This window comes from Centruroides sculpturatus, unplaced genomic scaffold (assembly GCF_000671375.1).
Source record: "Centruroides sculpturatus isolate CEXI.00-Female unplaced genomic scaffold, Cexi_2.0 scaffold353, whole genome shotgun sequence".
Lineage (NCBI taxonomy): Eukaryota > Metazoa > Arthropoda > Arachnida > Scorpiones > Buthidae > Centruroides > Centruroides sculpturatus.
The window spans coordinates 141,708-157,325 of NW_019384573.1; the positions used below are offsets into that span (position 1 = coordinate 141,708).

The following is a 15,618-nucleotide window of genomic DNA, read 5'->3' on the forward strand; positions in this document are numbered from 1 at the left end:
TTTATATAAAATAAAATTTTAAAAAATAGCAATAGAAAATCCTATTATTTTTGTGTTTTTTTAGTTCCAATTTACAGTATATTTTTTCTTAGTTTAAAATTTTAACAATATTTTTCACGTTAAAGTATAATTAAATTTAAATTTTGTAGCATATAAATCTATATTGCTTATATATGTTTTATAAATATTATATACTATATAATTTAAACGTAGAAAAATAAGAAAGATGTATCTGTAGAAAATTGGAAGTAAATTAAATTTTATATATAATTCTATTAGAATTATTCATGAATGAATCAAATATATTAAAGGCTTTCGTTGGTCTGTATGTCTGAACATTAAACAATATTCATGCATACATGAAAGCTATTTATTAGAATTATATATAGATGTATCTTATGCAAATACTTCCATCTCGCGTCGTGTTTCATCTATGATTTCCAGTGTAGGTAATAGTATAACTTCTGTTTTTGTATCTGTCAATCACGCTCTATACTTTAACGATTTCTCTCCTAGAAATGCAAAAAATGTGGTTTTTTTACGCTTTTAATAAACGAAATGTATTTATTTTTATGCAAAATTTTACACAACTTATAAAATATTTAATTATTTATTTAAAAAAATATATATAAACACATTTATTTATTTATCTTTTTATGATTTATTCATAAATTTTAAAAGTATTTTGCTCGTTGAGGAAACAATAAATGGTAACATTGCTTTGTTATTTATGTAAATTTTACTATTTATACGAGATAAATAATAGTTGAGATATAGAGCGTGAATGACAGACATGCAAACTGATTCGTCTGCATATTTGTTATTACTACTTAACGCATCATAAACAAATGTTATAACAGAAAAAAAAACTTATAAGTAAATAAACAAAATAAAATTATTAATTATAAGAAAAAAGTAATTATTTTTTTATTTAAAAATAGAAAAATATCTCTAGAGAAAATACAATTTAAAAAAAAAACACAAATCTACGTAAACAACAAATAATTTTTTTCTCTAACCNTAAATGTTGTAATATTTTATATTAAGATTAAAAATATGTGTTTTCTTCCATTAAAGCAAAATAAGTGTAACAAAATCAGCATCTTTTACTTAAACGAACACGTGTGTCAGCTCTTATTTACATAATTATATCATTCTTATGTTTGCAAATGAAATGAAATATCAAATATACAAGATTAGTTAGTCGTTAAGCTTCATGTAAATTGTTTGCTAAAGTATTTTCATAATGAAGATGAATCATTGCCAAGCAAAATAATCTAAGAAAAGATCGATAAGTCTTCATAGTAAGCATCGTTATCAATTTTTCTTTAAGGATTAATGATAATAAGTAACTTTTATATATTTTAGTAATAAATTTTTGGCTTAAATAAATTTTTTATGTTGAATATATTTGCTAAAATTTGTGAGAAAAACAATTTTGTTTTCTTAGAAAGTTTCTTTAGAATCCCATCAAAGTTGGCATGTGCTATACGTTTCCTTGTAAAAGAGGATAGAGAGAGGTGACATATCACTTGTTAGCTAAAGATAGAGTGGCCCAAGAGCAAAATTCTAAACAAGAAAAATAAAATTATGTGAAAATGAAAATAAATATCCAACTTATACTTTAAAAAAAAACACCAACAACACCTACTTTTACTTGTTTAAAGTCAAGTAAAATTTATTGGTTTGTATCTTATTACAATATTTAAGAAGTTTTTAAAGTTTGTCTAGCAATTTATTTTCTTAACAATTTAAGTTGAAAAATTTAGTTAATTTTTTATTTTTTGTTTGTAAGAAATTGTTGAAAAATTAAATTTTATTTTTAGATTTTTCTATAAGAATAAATATCCATAAAAGTGTAAATTAGCTGGAATAAATGTCGAAAGAATGTCATTTTGTTTAGGCTTTATTTCACAATTTTTTTTTCTTTATCTAGTTCTTATAGTTTGGCTTCTCCAAGTCGTAAAACTCAGTAGAAAGTTTTTCTTCTCATTTGTTGAGTAATCGAATTGGTTCCTTAGAAATCAGACCATTTGATCCTTATAGAAAAAAAATAAGATAAAAAAAAGCAATTCATGATTGAGAAAGTCATTTCAGAACTTTTAGTAAGAAAAATTGTGTTTGTTATTAAAACTTCTAATTTATATAAGCTTAAAAATCACGAATCTTCCTCCTGAAATACCCACGTTGCATGCAAATGATATCGATGATATATATATTATCGATATCATTTGCATGCAACATGGTACTTCAGGAGGACTTAATATATACATATAAAACTTTAAAATCATTTTTAAACTTTAATATAATTCATGTAATTTTTCTCATAACCAATTTTCGTTTATAGCACTTTACAAAAATAGCTTTTCCTTTGTATATTAACCAATATATACTTTTCCTTTTTTTTATCTTGTAATGTTACAAGTATCCATTATATAAAGTACAACCAAAAAACGAGATACTTATAGAANAAATTGTACAAATTTAATATAAAAAAAAAAATAATAATAATCAAGAGGGATATTGCATTTATCAATGTGACATGTAGCCTATTTAATTACGGATCTGTTGTGAATCTGAAGAAAATGTGTTATTATACAAACCAGTTAGAGCTTGTAGCAATGTTAAAGGTTGCTTGTTTCTGTGTGAAGTTTGCAGATGTGCAACACCCTATTCGCTATTTTCTCATTACAAGTAAATGTTTATGGATATTAACAAACTACATGTCTTATTATATCAACATCTTTTGTTCTTTAATGATAACAATCCTCAAATTCTTTAAAAAAACTGATTCTTTTTTAAACAAAAGAGGGAAACAAAAATAAGTCTTGTCTTTATTTAATACTGTTTTATAAATTATTTTTACTCCAATTCACTTAACAAGGCTCTAAGCTGCTCAAATGTGTATTAAGTTTATTAACAAGGCCCTAATCAATAATAACATTGTTAATAAATGTAAGGCACACGTACACAGCTTAGTTTGTAAATTTAAGGCACACTAAGCTATAACTTTACTAATTTAAAACAAAATAAACTTCTCTATTAAATAATGAAAAATGTGTTTTATTTTTGAAAGTGAAACATGAGGCCCTAATCTGTAATTTAAGGCCTCACACAACAACATAATTTATATCTTATTATGTAACAGTAACATAAGTTAAACAATATGTTAGTTTATGTACGCATGATTTAAACGAGAGATATTTTAGGGCCTCATATTACTAGGGGTCCTCTTCCATTCTCAAAATAAAAACAAAAGTATTGTCCATTTTTATTTGATAGAGCAGGAAAAGCTTCTTATATGTTATAACTTAGTATCACAAATCTATATCAGTCCATGATAATTAATACTCTTAACGTGCCAAAATATTGATAGCTATTATAATTAATTATATTTATCATAAAATTTATGTAATAAATTTGATATTTTTGATATTTTCAGATACTCCAGAAGTGTCATTGCAGTTAGGGAGCAAATTCAAGAAAGGTGATATCCAAGAAGGTAATGATGTGTATCTGGAATGTAACATCCAAGCCAATCCATGGGTATCAGAAGTCAGTTGGTATTTCGAAGGCCACGAATTGAGAACAAACACGTCAGCTGGAATTGTGATCAGCAATCAATCCCTTGTACTACAAAAAGTTCAACGAGTTAATCGTGGAAGATACTACTGTATGGCTACAAATAGTGAAGGGCATGGAAGAAGTAATGAAGTATTCTTGAGAATAAGATGTAAATATAATTAAATTTAATTATTAACTAACCTATGATTTAGTTTATTTTATAAAATTTATATTATTCTTATTTAAAAAATATATGTAGTTTTTTTCCACTTGATTAAGTGGAATAAAGTATGATGCCATTTTAGAAAATCGAATTTTATTTTTAGATTTTTCTATAAGAATAAATATCCATAAAAGTGTAAATTAGCTGGAATAAATGTCGAAAGAATGTCATTTTGTTTAGGCTTTATTTCACAATTTTTTTTTCTTTATCTAGTTCTTATAGTTTGGCTTCTCCAAGTCGTAAAACTCAGTAGAAAGTTTTTCTTCTCATTTGTTGAGTAATCGAATTGGTTCCTTAGAAATCAGACCATTTGATCCTTATAGAAAAAAAATAAGATAAAAAAAAGCAATTCATGATTGAGAAAGTCATTTCAGAACTTTTAGTAAGAAAAATTGTGTTTGTTATTAAAACTTCTAATTTATATAAGCTTAAAAATCACGAATCTTCCTCCTGAAATACCCACGTTGCATGCAAATGATATCGATGATATATATATTATCGATATCATTTGCATGCAACATGGTACTTCAGGAGGACTTAATATATACATATAAAACTTTAAAATCATTTTTAAACTTTAATATAATTCATGTAATTTTTCTCATAACCAATTTTCGTTTATAGCACTTTACAAAAATAGCTTTTCCTTTGTATATTAACCAATATATACTTTTCCTTTTTTTTATCTTGTAATGTTACAAGTATCCATTATATAAAGTACAACCAAAAAACGAGATACTTATAGAAAATTTTAATAAAAACTTTTCTTCTTTGTACTTTTATTTTATTATTTTATAACGATAATAGTCTTTTTTTAAGTTTATATCAACACTCTACTAAACTAAGGAGGGAGATGATTTTTTTTTTGTTCTCTGTATATATATCAAATATAGCAATTTTAACGCGAAATAATCAAAAAATTATGCAAAATTATTAAGAAAATGACTTGTAGACTTATAAAATTTTATTAAAAGTTAAATTAAAATTAAAATTTTTATATAAAACTGAATTAATACGACATAAAAAGCGATTTTTTTTGATATATTAAATTTATAGGGGAATTTAAAATAAAATTTCACTTTTAAACTTTTAAAACTTTGTTAAATGTTGTAATATTTTATATTAAGATTAAAAATATGTGTTTTCTTCCATTAAAGCAAAATAAGTGTAACAAAATCAGCATCTTTTACTTAAACGAACACGTGTGTCAGCTCTTATTTACATAATTATATCATTCTTATGTTTGCAAATGAAATGAAATATCAAATATACAAGATTAGTTAGTCGTTAAGCTTCATGTAAATTGTTTGCTAAAGTATTTTCATAATGAAGATGAATCATTGCCAAGCAAAATAATCTAAGAAAAGATCGATAAGTCTTCATAGTAAGCATCGTTATCAATTTTTCTTTAAGGATTAATGATAATAAGTAACTTTTATATATTTTAGTAATAAATTTTTGGCTTAAATAAATTGTTTATGTTGAATATATTTGCTAAAATTTGTGAGAAAAACAATTTTGTTTTCTTAGAAAGTTTCTTTAGAATCCCATCAAAGTTGGCATGTGCTATACGTTTCCTTGTAAAAGAGGATAGAGAGAGGTGACATATCACTTGTTAGCTAAAGATAGAGTGGCCCAAGAGCAAAATTCTAAACAAGAAAAATAAAATTATGTGAAAATGAAAATAAATATCCAACTTATACTTTAAAAAAAAACACCAACAACACCTACTTTTACTTGTTTAAAGTCAAGTAAAATTTATTGGTTTGTATCTTATTACAATATTTAAGAAGTTTTTAAAGTTTGTCTAGCAATTTATTTTCTTAACAATTTAAGTTGAAAAATTTAGTTAATTTTTTATTTTTTGTTTGTAAGAAATTGTTGAAAAATTAAATTTTATTTTTATTATTACTTTTTTATGAAGAAACCTCAATGTTAATAGATTAAAGTCAAACAAATGATATATAGAACTGACAAAATATCTAAAGAATACTCTTTTTCTGAATTTGTAGAAGAGAATAGAAAATAGCAAAGCGGGTTACTGTCGAGTAAAGGCACGTTCTGTCGTTTAAATTACTTTTTTACTTTCTACACTCTTCTGTACAGCTTGGGACTTAGTCACATGGGAAAACCATAGACTGTCTTTACCTCTTAACAGTTCTGGAAATGAAGTCCCACGTGTGTTTCCTCTCTACCCTTCGACCAATTTAAGATACTTTCGTTATCAGCAGCAAGGGATATTGTTGAGGGATTTGCTACAGTTTTTTTCTCATACTCAAAACTAGGTATATAGTGACATGAAAAGTCGAAAACTTTATTTGATTACTTAGCCTTTATCTCTACTTCAATACAAAGTATAAGAACTGTAAAAAAATGGAGTAACGAAACTCTTTGACACATTCATTATATAAATTGAACATTTTTTTAAATTATAAAATTATTTAAAAATTGAAATTAATCAAGAATAACGTGTTTTTATTTAGATGCACCAGAGTGCAAAATTGGCCAAAAGAAAGTTTATGGTGTTGGTAGGCAGGAGACACTTCTTGTTTCCTGCAATCTTGATGCTGACCCCGAAGAGATCAATTTTCGTTGGAGATTCAACAGCTCTGGTAAAAGCTTAGATATAACAAATGTGAAAGTAGAAGGAACTAAAAGTCTTGCAACTTACGTACCGAATTCTGATGATGATTATGGTTCTCTCATATGTTGGGGTACAAATAGTGTAGGAAGACAAAGAGAACCATGCATTTTTACAATCATACAAGCAGGTATTTATATATATATATATTTTTACATAAAATTTTAATTCATTATATAATTAATTAATTAATTTTTGAAGAATGTTTTCCATTTAATGTATTTAAATAATTCAAATAGAAATTTGAGAGAAAAATTAAAAAATATATATGGCTTAAAATTATATTTAAATAATTTATTTTTATAAATTTTTGCAATATTTTTCTTTTATTTTGCTTTTATAAATGCAATTTTTATAAATTTTGTAGTGCAAATTTTCTATAGATTTATATTTTTATACATTATAATGGAGGAAAACGTATTAATGAACTTCCTCTAATTTAATAAGAGATTTAATATAGAAATGAAAATAATTCTTGATTTGTATTGATTATCAGCCTACACAATCAACAAACTTGAACCACTTAAACTGGAACAGTTACGTTAATCAACCTCAGACGTGATCGTTGCATTTACTATACGAAGATTTAACATACAATCCCTTCTTAATAACATTTAAATTAATCATCTTATTCAAAACTTTAACTAAATTTGAATAATTCCGAATCCAAATTTCCAAGATAAGTTCAAATTCTTTTACTATCTTTAAATATATATAAATATATAATTTTTTTACAATTATTCTGTAAATACTTCGTAATGTGATGAAGTATTTACATGAATAATTCTTCGATTTATATGTAATATAGAAAATGAAATTCTCAATTTTAAGAAGAATTCGTAAGAGACTAATACTAGAAAATTTATATTCTGCAGTTAAAAGAGATTCTTTTCACAAAATGAATATAAGTAGATCCACATAAAAGCAAAAGTGATGAACTGTTCTTAAGTTTGTTCACAAAAGCACAATGTTACTTCAAAATTGATTTTGATCTTGGAAACAAACGATTCGAAAAGAAATCCAGTATTAGGTTTCTGAAGAAGAGAAAAATTCTACAGATTGATTAGTATCTTCAACCCAGTGCCCTTCTAGCCAACAGCATTTATCCCTAGTAAATTGGAATGAAATTTCTCTTCGAGACCAGAAACAATTTTCTCTGTCTATATCGAACAACTAACGATAAAGAAGTAAAGGTTTAACTCTCAGATTTTTCCTCTTTATAAAAAAAGAGAGAGAGGGAGAGAGCGAAAAGAGAGACGAAGGATCTCGATAGAACTGACTACATCAATATGTAAATACAGCTTGCAAAGACGTGAACTACGCTGTCGAAACTTGAATTCGATATTTAATATCGTTAGATATTTCTCCTCTGCTTCTTGAATTTTGTGTTTGTTGGCAAGATAGGAAAATCTTAGAAGTGATAAGATTCTTTATTTATAAGGAAAAAAAATATATAAATAAAAAAAATAAATAAATAAAGTTTGATCGTCTTATCTGTTTTCCACTTTCCTTAATACATTGAAGAAATATTTTATGTATATTTTTGAAGGGATGAAAGTTAAAAAAATAATATTACGTCTTTATTATCTTCTTCTTTGATACATAATCATACTATACTGTATATAACCCGTAATTTAGGTATAAATTTATATATTAAGACACGTTATGGAATTTATCTATATAACCTTACACGTAGACTTTTTAAAGTATATATATATATATATTTTATGTTGAATATATTTGCTAAAATTTGTGAGAAAAACAATTTTGTTTTCTTAGAAAGTTTCTTTAGAATCCCATCAAAGTTGGCATGTGCTATACGTTTCCTTGTAAAAGAGGATAGAGAGAGGTGACATATCACTTGTTAGCTAAAGATAGAGTGGCCCAAGAGCAAAATTCTAAACAAGAAAAATAAAATTATGTGAAAATGAAAATAAATATCCAACTTATACTTTAAAAAAAAAACACCAACAACACCTACTTTTACTTGTTTAAAGTCAAGTAAAATTTATTGGTTTGTATCTTATTACAATATTTAAGAAGTTTTTAAAGTTTGTCTAGCAATTTATTTTCTTAACAATTTAAGTTGAAAAATTTAGTTAATTTTTTATTTTTTGTTTGTAAGAAATTGTTGAAAAATTAAATTTTATTTTTATTATTACTTTTTTATGAAGAAACCTCGATGTTAATAGATTAAAGTCAAACAAATGATATATAGAACTGACAAAATATCTAAAGAATACTCTTTTTCTGAATTTGTAGAGAAGAATAGAAAATAGCAAAGCGGGTTACTGTCGAGTAAAGGCACGTTCTGTCGTTTAAATTACTTTTTTACTTTCTACACTCTTCTGTACAGCTTGGGACTTAGTCACATGGGAAAACCATAGACTGTCTTTACCTCTTAACAGTTCTGGAAATGAAGTCCCACGTGTGTTTCCTCTCTACCCTTCGACCAATTTAAGATACTTTCGTTATCAGCAGCAAGGGATATTGTTGAGGGATTTGCTACAGTTTTTTTCTCATACTCAAAACTAGGTATATAGTGACATGAAAAGTCGAAAACTTTATTTGATTACTTAGCCTTTATCTCTACTTCAATACAAAGTATAAGAACTGTAAAAAAAATGGAGTAACGAAACTCTTTGACACATTCATTATATAAATTGAACATTTTTTTAAATTATAAAATTATTTAAAAATTGAAATTAATCAAGAATAACGTGTTTTTATTTAGATGCACCAGAGTGCAAAATTGGCCAAAAGAAAGTTTATGGTGTTGGTAGGCAGGAGACACTTCTTGTTTCCTGCAATCTTGATGCTGACCCTGAAGAGATCAATTTTCGTTGGAGATTCAACAGCTCTGGTAAAAGCTTAGATATAACAAATGTGAAAGTAGAAGGAACTAAAAGTCTTGCAACTTACGTACCGAATTCTGATGATGATTATGGTTCTCTCATATGTTGGGGTACAAATAGTGTAGGAAGACAAAGAGAACCATGCATTTTTACAATCATACAAGCAGGTATTTATATATATATATATTTACATAAAATTTTAATTCATTATATAATTAATTAATTAATTTTTGAAGAATGTTTTCCATTTAATGTATTTAAATAATTCAAATAGAAATTTGAGAGAAANTGTATGCTTCGAATAAAAAAGGCAGAAGTCCGCCCAATTTTTTAACAGCTAGTACACTACAAAAACCTGAAAAATTAACTGGTGAGACATATTTTCATATAAATATTAAAGATATTTTCATTTATGAACTGCAGGCTTTTTAAAATTATTATATAGTTATAAAGGTGTGTATAGGGTTAGATTTAAACACACGAGGTCTTAGACTACTGTTTAACGTTTGATACTTTTATGTTTATTATTATTTGATGGAGGGGAGGTCTCTTATGTTATAGCTTAGGACAACAAATCTAAATCCGTCCCTACATGTATATTAAAAATACCTAAACAATTTACTTTTTATTATTAAAATTTTCTTCTATTTATTTATTATAAAAATAGTTTAAAAGAGAAAAAAAATCTAATCAAATTTTCCTTAACGTTTATATATTATATGAAGTCTTTTAATAGAAGATCATTGTAAACACAATCAGGAGTTTAGAACAATTTTCTTTATATAATCTAAAAACAACTTACAGTAATGCATCTTATGCTGATCCTATAACATTGCACAAGTACCTTTTGATTATACCTCTTTCCACAACAGAGCACAAACGAGATATTTCCTTATTCTTGACAGTGCATTGGAGATGACATTTGCTCCGCATCTCTGTTCCAGATTATAATGGCTGAGGATAATGGCTCCCAGGAGTTGTATTCTTCAAACTTACCGTCTGCTTAATTCTAAAGAAAGAAGAAGATCGTTCTTTTATTTAAGAACAAAAAAAAAATCAAAAACAAAATAAAAATCCTGTTAAGGTAGAGAAAACTCCTAAAACCCCCTTGAAAGTTCTAAAACTGACAAGGGCTATTTTCTATAATCACTCTTAGCAAAAGCTGTTGATGGTGAGGAAAGTAAGAAAGGTTAATGCGATGCAGACTACAGTATCATCTTATGTTATCTGACGAGTGTTAAATAGATAAATATTCTAATAAATCACGACGTGACTTAGAAGAGTTGACGCAACTAATCCCCATACGATGATATGTGATACTATCTTTGATTCCATCTAATAGCTTATCTTAATACAAGAGAAGTTTTTTCAACTTGACATACGAAATACTCTTTTGTAAATGGCTCATTTATTCTTTTCTCAATCTAATGTTATTAACTAATATAATTTAAACACATTAAAGTTTAGTTATTAACGACTTACATTATTCTTGATTTTTTTTTTTAGTGTCTGTCTCTCTCTATATAATTTAAGCTTAATAATTATATACCTTATTTTAATTAGGATCATTAATATATATTTTTTTATTTAATTTTTCTTTACTTGTCTGTTGATGACAGTATCACGAGGTCCTATTCTTTCAGTTAGAATCAATTTTTCCACCATTTTTTTCTTTACTTCTATCATTTTTTTCCACTTTTATCTTATTACATGTCATGATCAATCTCTCCACATTCCATTTTTTTAAAAATTATTTTTACTTGTCGATGTCTTCTGCGTATTTATATCCATACCATCTGTTTTCTGGAAATTATCCTGGGAAGAAGCCAATTGTTTTTACACGCTTTTATATAAGAACTTTTAAGGCTCTCGCCTCTAAATGCGGTCAGTTTAACTTCTAAATTCAAGAATTGTATCATAACATTAAACCAAAAAAATCATGCAAAGTGATTGTTTACAACTATTCCTCTATTCCATTTCCTCGATTGACAAGTTTGAAAGAAATTCCACAATCTCCTCTCGACACATTTTTGTAAGGATAAAACCTCCATCAATCGTCTTTACTTCTCCAGATGTTCTTGATTCCTTAAATTCGACTGTACAACAAATGCTTGTCTGTACTAGATGGAACCATTGGAATTACTTTCTTGCGTAACAATAATATTTATATAACTACTATTTACTTTTCTTGATAGAGTAAAGACTTTTTTTCCTCTTTTCTTGCAAATCTATAATTTTGTTTATTCTAAAATTCAATTTTTTTTTTTTTTACTTTTTCCAATTTGCAATATGATATACTCTTAAAGACTATACAAATTGTGAGAAAAAGCATAATCTTCATTTTCTTTCTATCTATTTGTAATTTTAATTTTAAAAAAAGTACATATATAAAAATGTTAATTATCTTTTAATAATGGTGTCTAATTGATGAATATCTTGTCTTAATATTATTAAAAGTTATAAGAGTAATTATGAGAATTTTAAGTGTTTCTATATCTATTCTTTTACTAGGACCTCCTGAGGCTTTATACAATTGTTCCATGGTTAACCACACAGAAGATTCTTTGCAAGTTGAATGCAGCGAAGGATACAATGGAGGATTGACGCAGATTTTTACAATGGAAGTATATGACACTACAGACCATCGCCTACAGGGTAATATAACTTCTGTCCAACCGACTTTCTATATTCAAGATCTGCCAAGTGGAGCTGTTCTACGTCTAGTTTTGTATGCTTCGAATAAAAAAGGCAGAAGTCCGCCCAATTTTTTAACAGCTAGTACACTACAAAAACCTGAAAAATTAACTGGTGAGACATATTTTCATATAAATATTAAAGATATTTTCATTTATGAACTGCAGGCTTTTTAAAATTATTATATAGTTATAAAGGTGTGTATAGGGTTAGATTTAAACACACGAGGTCTTAGACTACTGTTTAACGTTTGATACTTTTATGTTTATTATTATTTGATGGAGGGGAGGTCTCTTATGTTATAGCTTAGGACAACAAATTTAAATCCGTCCCTACATGTATATTAAAAATACCTAAACAATTTACTTTTTATTATTAAAATTTTCTTCTATTTATTTATTATAAAAATAGTTTAAAAGAGAAAAAAAATCTAATCAAATTTTCCTTAACGTTTATATATTATATGAAGTCTTNATTCTAAAATAACATAGAAAATAATAAAAATTATATATTTTCAAAGCTATTTAAAAATATTTACTTATATTTTTCAATAATAATTAATTAAAAAAGCGATAAAATTTAATTTAAAACAGTATAGTTTGTTCACTCTTAAATAAAAGTGTACAAAAATAAAAACTAATTATTTTTAAAACTTTTTATTTAAAAAAAAAATTACATAATTTTCTTTTAAAATTTAAAATATATTTACCATTTATTTTATATAATTAAATCAAGACTATCAAGATAAATTTTTCCTCATTAAATAACCTAACATCACAAAGAATATATTTTTAATGGAAAACAAAGCATTTATTTTAAAATAAATTACATATTTTTAATTTAAATAAATTATTTGACAAATTTTTATTTTTAGCAAGTAATAGATGCAGTTATCTATCTTTCACATAACATTAATCATACTTTAAATTATTACACAATTGTAGCGGATGCCTCATTCTGTCGTCAGATTGAACATTACCATTAAAGTCTTTTGTGGTATACGTCATTTAAAGCTTTGCAATAAGGTCCATTGCTTCGAAAAATAAAAAAAAAAATAAAATAAAATAAAAAAAGAGACAGCAATGTCGTTATGGTTGAAAGAAAATCACGAATGAAGACGAGATTAACGAATGTACGCATCAATAGACAGAACCGTAGACATTTGTCAGCCATGTGTACACTCCTATTATCAGAAAGAGGTAATTTTGGTTTGTCGCTGATAAATTGTAGGTGATGTAATTGACGGGATACAGGATGTATTCGTTTTTCCAAAGATTGGATGTTGGTGTCTCTTTGAAAAATAACTGACATTTTTCACATCCACCTGAGTTATTCTAATTATTGGAGAAATGCGATCGATGATGTTGACGAATCAGTTATAACACCAAGCTCTTTATACTTATATATACGCTAATATTCGAAGAATATTTATCTCAAAAATTGCTTAACGTAATTGGATGTAATTTAATATCCGTTATTTGTTGTTATCCAATACGAATCTTCCTTTTTTTCGTTTCTTGCGTGTAAATGTGTTAAGATACATGAGATTAATCGCGTGTATCATGCGATGATTTAAAAAAAAAATTAATTTTAAATTAAATATTTAAGCTTAAATTATTGATATATTTTTTATGTATATTTATGTTAAAATTATAAAAGAATTTGTTTAAAAAAAATGTAAAAAATTAAACCAAAATTTGTCACTTTCTTAATTTTTAAGAGTTTATAATTATTATTTTTTTAATTGTTGTTAATGAAAATGTCGTTTTAATTTTNGATTTTTATCGCGCATTAATTAAATTGCACGTAGCGAAGCGAACGTTCTTGAAAAATAAATTGTTTTTACATCCGCTTTCATTTTATTTTTTAAAATAAGAGCAATTGTACTTACTTAATCGCATCTTATAGATATGTATGTATTTATATTTTGTAGCATCAGCTAGAGCAAATGGCTCGACAGACAAGTAAGTGTTTAAGTTATGAGTCTTTCGCATGTAATTTTGATGATGTTTGCTTAAGAAACTTTATTTAATATGTCAATGCATTCGTCTTGATAACTTTCATCTTAAGCTTAGACACACACACACTTACATACTATGATGCAAATAGGTAAAGTGCTTTACTTGTCGACTACCAAGTAAAGGTATTGTTGTGCATTATTCATTTTTGAAAGGAAAAAAAAAATTTTTGTGCTTCAAATCATGTTTTAAAACTAAGAAAAACTATTTAAAGTAATGGGAATTTATCTAAAACAATTCTTTTTCTTCGTGTTTAAAGTTTTCCTCGTTTATTATTATGCATCATCATCATAAAAATGCTCTCGTATAATTACTAAATAATTATGTAAAATCTCTTAATATAATGTTAAATTTGATACAGTTGCAACTAGATTTATAAGCTCCTATTGAATTGATTTAAAGTCCATGAAATTGCATGATAAGCTGATTATATACTACCCAAAATATAATAACTCATTACATGCAAAGGGTTTACAACTGAAACCAATTTCAAACTTTAATAACTATACCAAAACTCAAAATTATCTTCATAAATATTCAGCGAATCTATTCAGAATTCAAAATGAATTTTTTTTAAATATATTTTCTACTTAAAATTATATATCGAATTTTATATAATATACTAGCATGTGACCCCATTTTCTTTTCATACTTTTCAAACACTTTTCTCTTTCTCTATTCTGAATAAAATCGTTATTTAGAAAGTCAATGTGTTTGGATATTTTTTTAAATATAAATTTCTAAGTTTTAGTAAAGCTCAAAAGTTACTTGTACACATTCACAAGTTAGTAAAATTCTAACAAGAAAAAATACTTTGTACTAAAGCTAAAATTGATGTTGCTCTAAACATTTAAGTATTATGCATATTTTTAAAAATATAATATAAAATATTTATATTTTAAAACTTTTTAAATAATATCTATTCATATTTTTTTCAATAATAATTAATAAATAAGTCATAAATACTAGTTTAAAGTAGTACATTTTGTGTGAACTTGCTGTATCAAGAACCTTTTTTTATAATTTTAATTTTTTTATATATTATTCTAAAATAACATAGAAAATAATAAAAATTATATATTTTCAAAGCTATTTAAAAATATTTACTTATATTTTTCAATAATAATTAATTAAAAAAGCGATAAAATTTAATTTAAAACAGTATAGTTTGTTCACTCTTAAATAAAAGTGTACAAAAATAAAAACTAATTATTTTTAAAACTTTTTATTTAAAAAAAAAATTACATAATTTTCTTTTAAAATTTAAAATATATTTACCATTTATTTTATATAATTAAATCAAGACTATCAAGATAAATTTTTCCTCATTAAATAACCTAACATCACAAAGAATATATTTTTAATGGAAAACAAAGCATTTATTTTAAAATAAATTACATATTTTTAATTTAAATAAATTATTTGACAAATTTTTATTTTTAGCAAGTAATAGATGCAGTTATCTATCTTTCACATAACATTAATCATACTTTAAATTATTACACAATTGTAGCGGATGCCTCATTCTGTCGTCAGATTGAACATTACCATTAAAGTCTTTTGTGGTATACGTCATTTAAAGCTTTGCAATAAGGTCCATTGCTTCGAAAAATAAAAAAAAAA

General features: G+C 25.4%; 1 protein-coding gene across 1 annotated transcript in view; it reads left to right on the forward strand.

Annotated features, from left to right (window-relative positions):
• LOC111624246 (hemicentin-1-like) overlaps positions 1 to 15,618 on the forward strand; it is a gene marked incomplete at its 5' end in the record, with an annotated part of 182,045 nt that overhangs the window by 140,286 nt on the left and 26,141 nt on the right. Inside the window, 4 exons of the mRNA XM_023367059.1 lie at positions 3,443 to 3,733; positions 6,271 to 6,558; positions 11,795 to 12,144; positions 13,886 to 13,941. Coding sequence (XP_023222827.1) covers positions 3,443 to 3,733; positions 6,271 to 6,558; positions 11,795 to 12,144; positions 13,886 to 13,941 — 985 coding nt within the window. The remainder of the gene's footprint in view (positions 1 to 3,442; positions 3,734 to 6,270; positions 6,559 to 11,794; positions 12,145 to 13,885; positions 13,942 to 15,618) is intronic.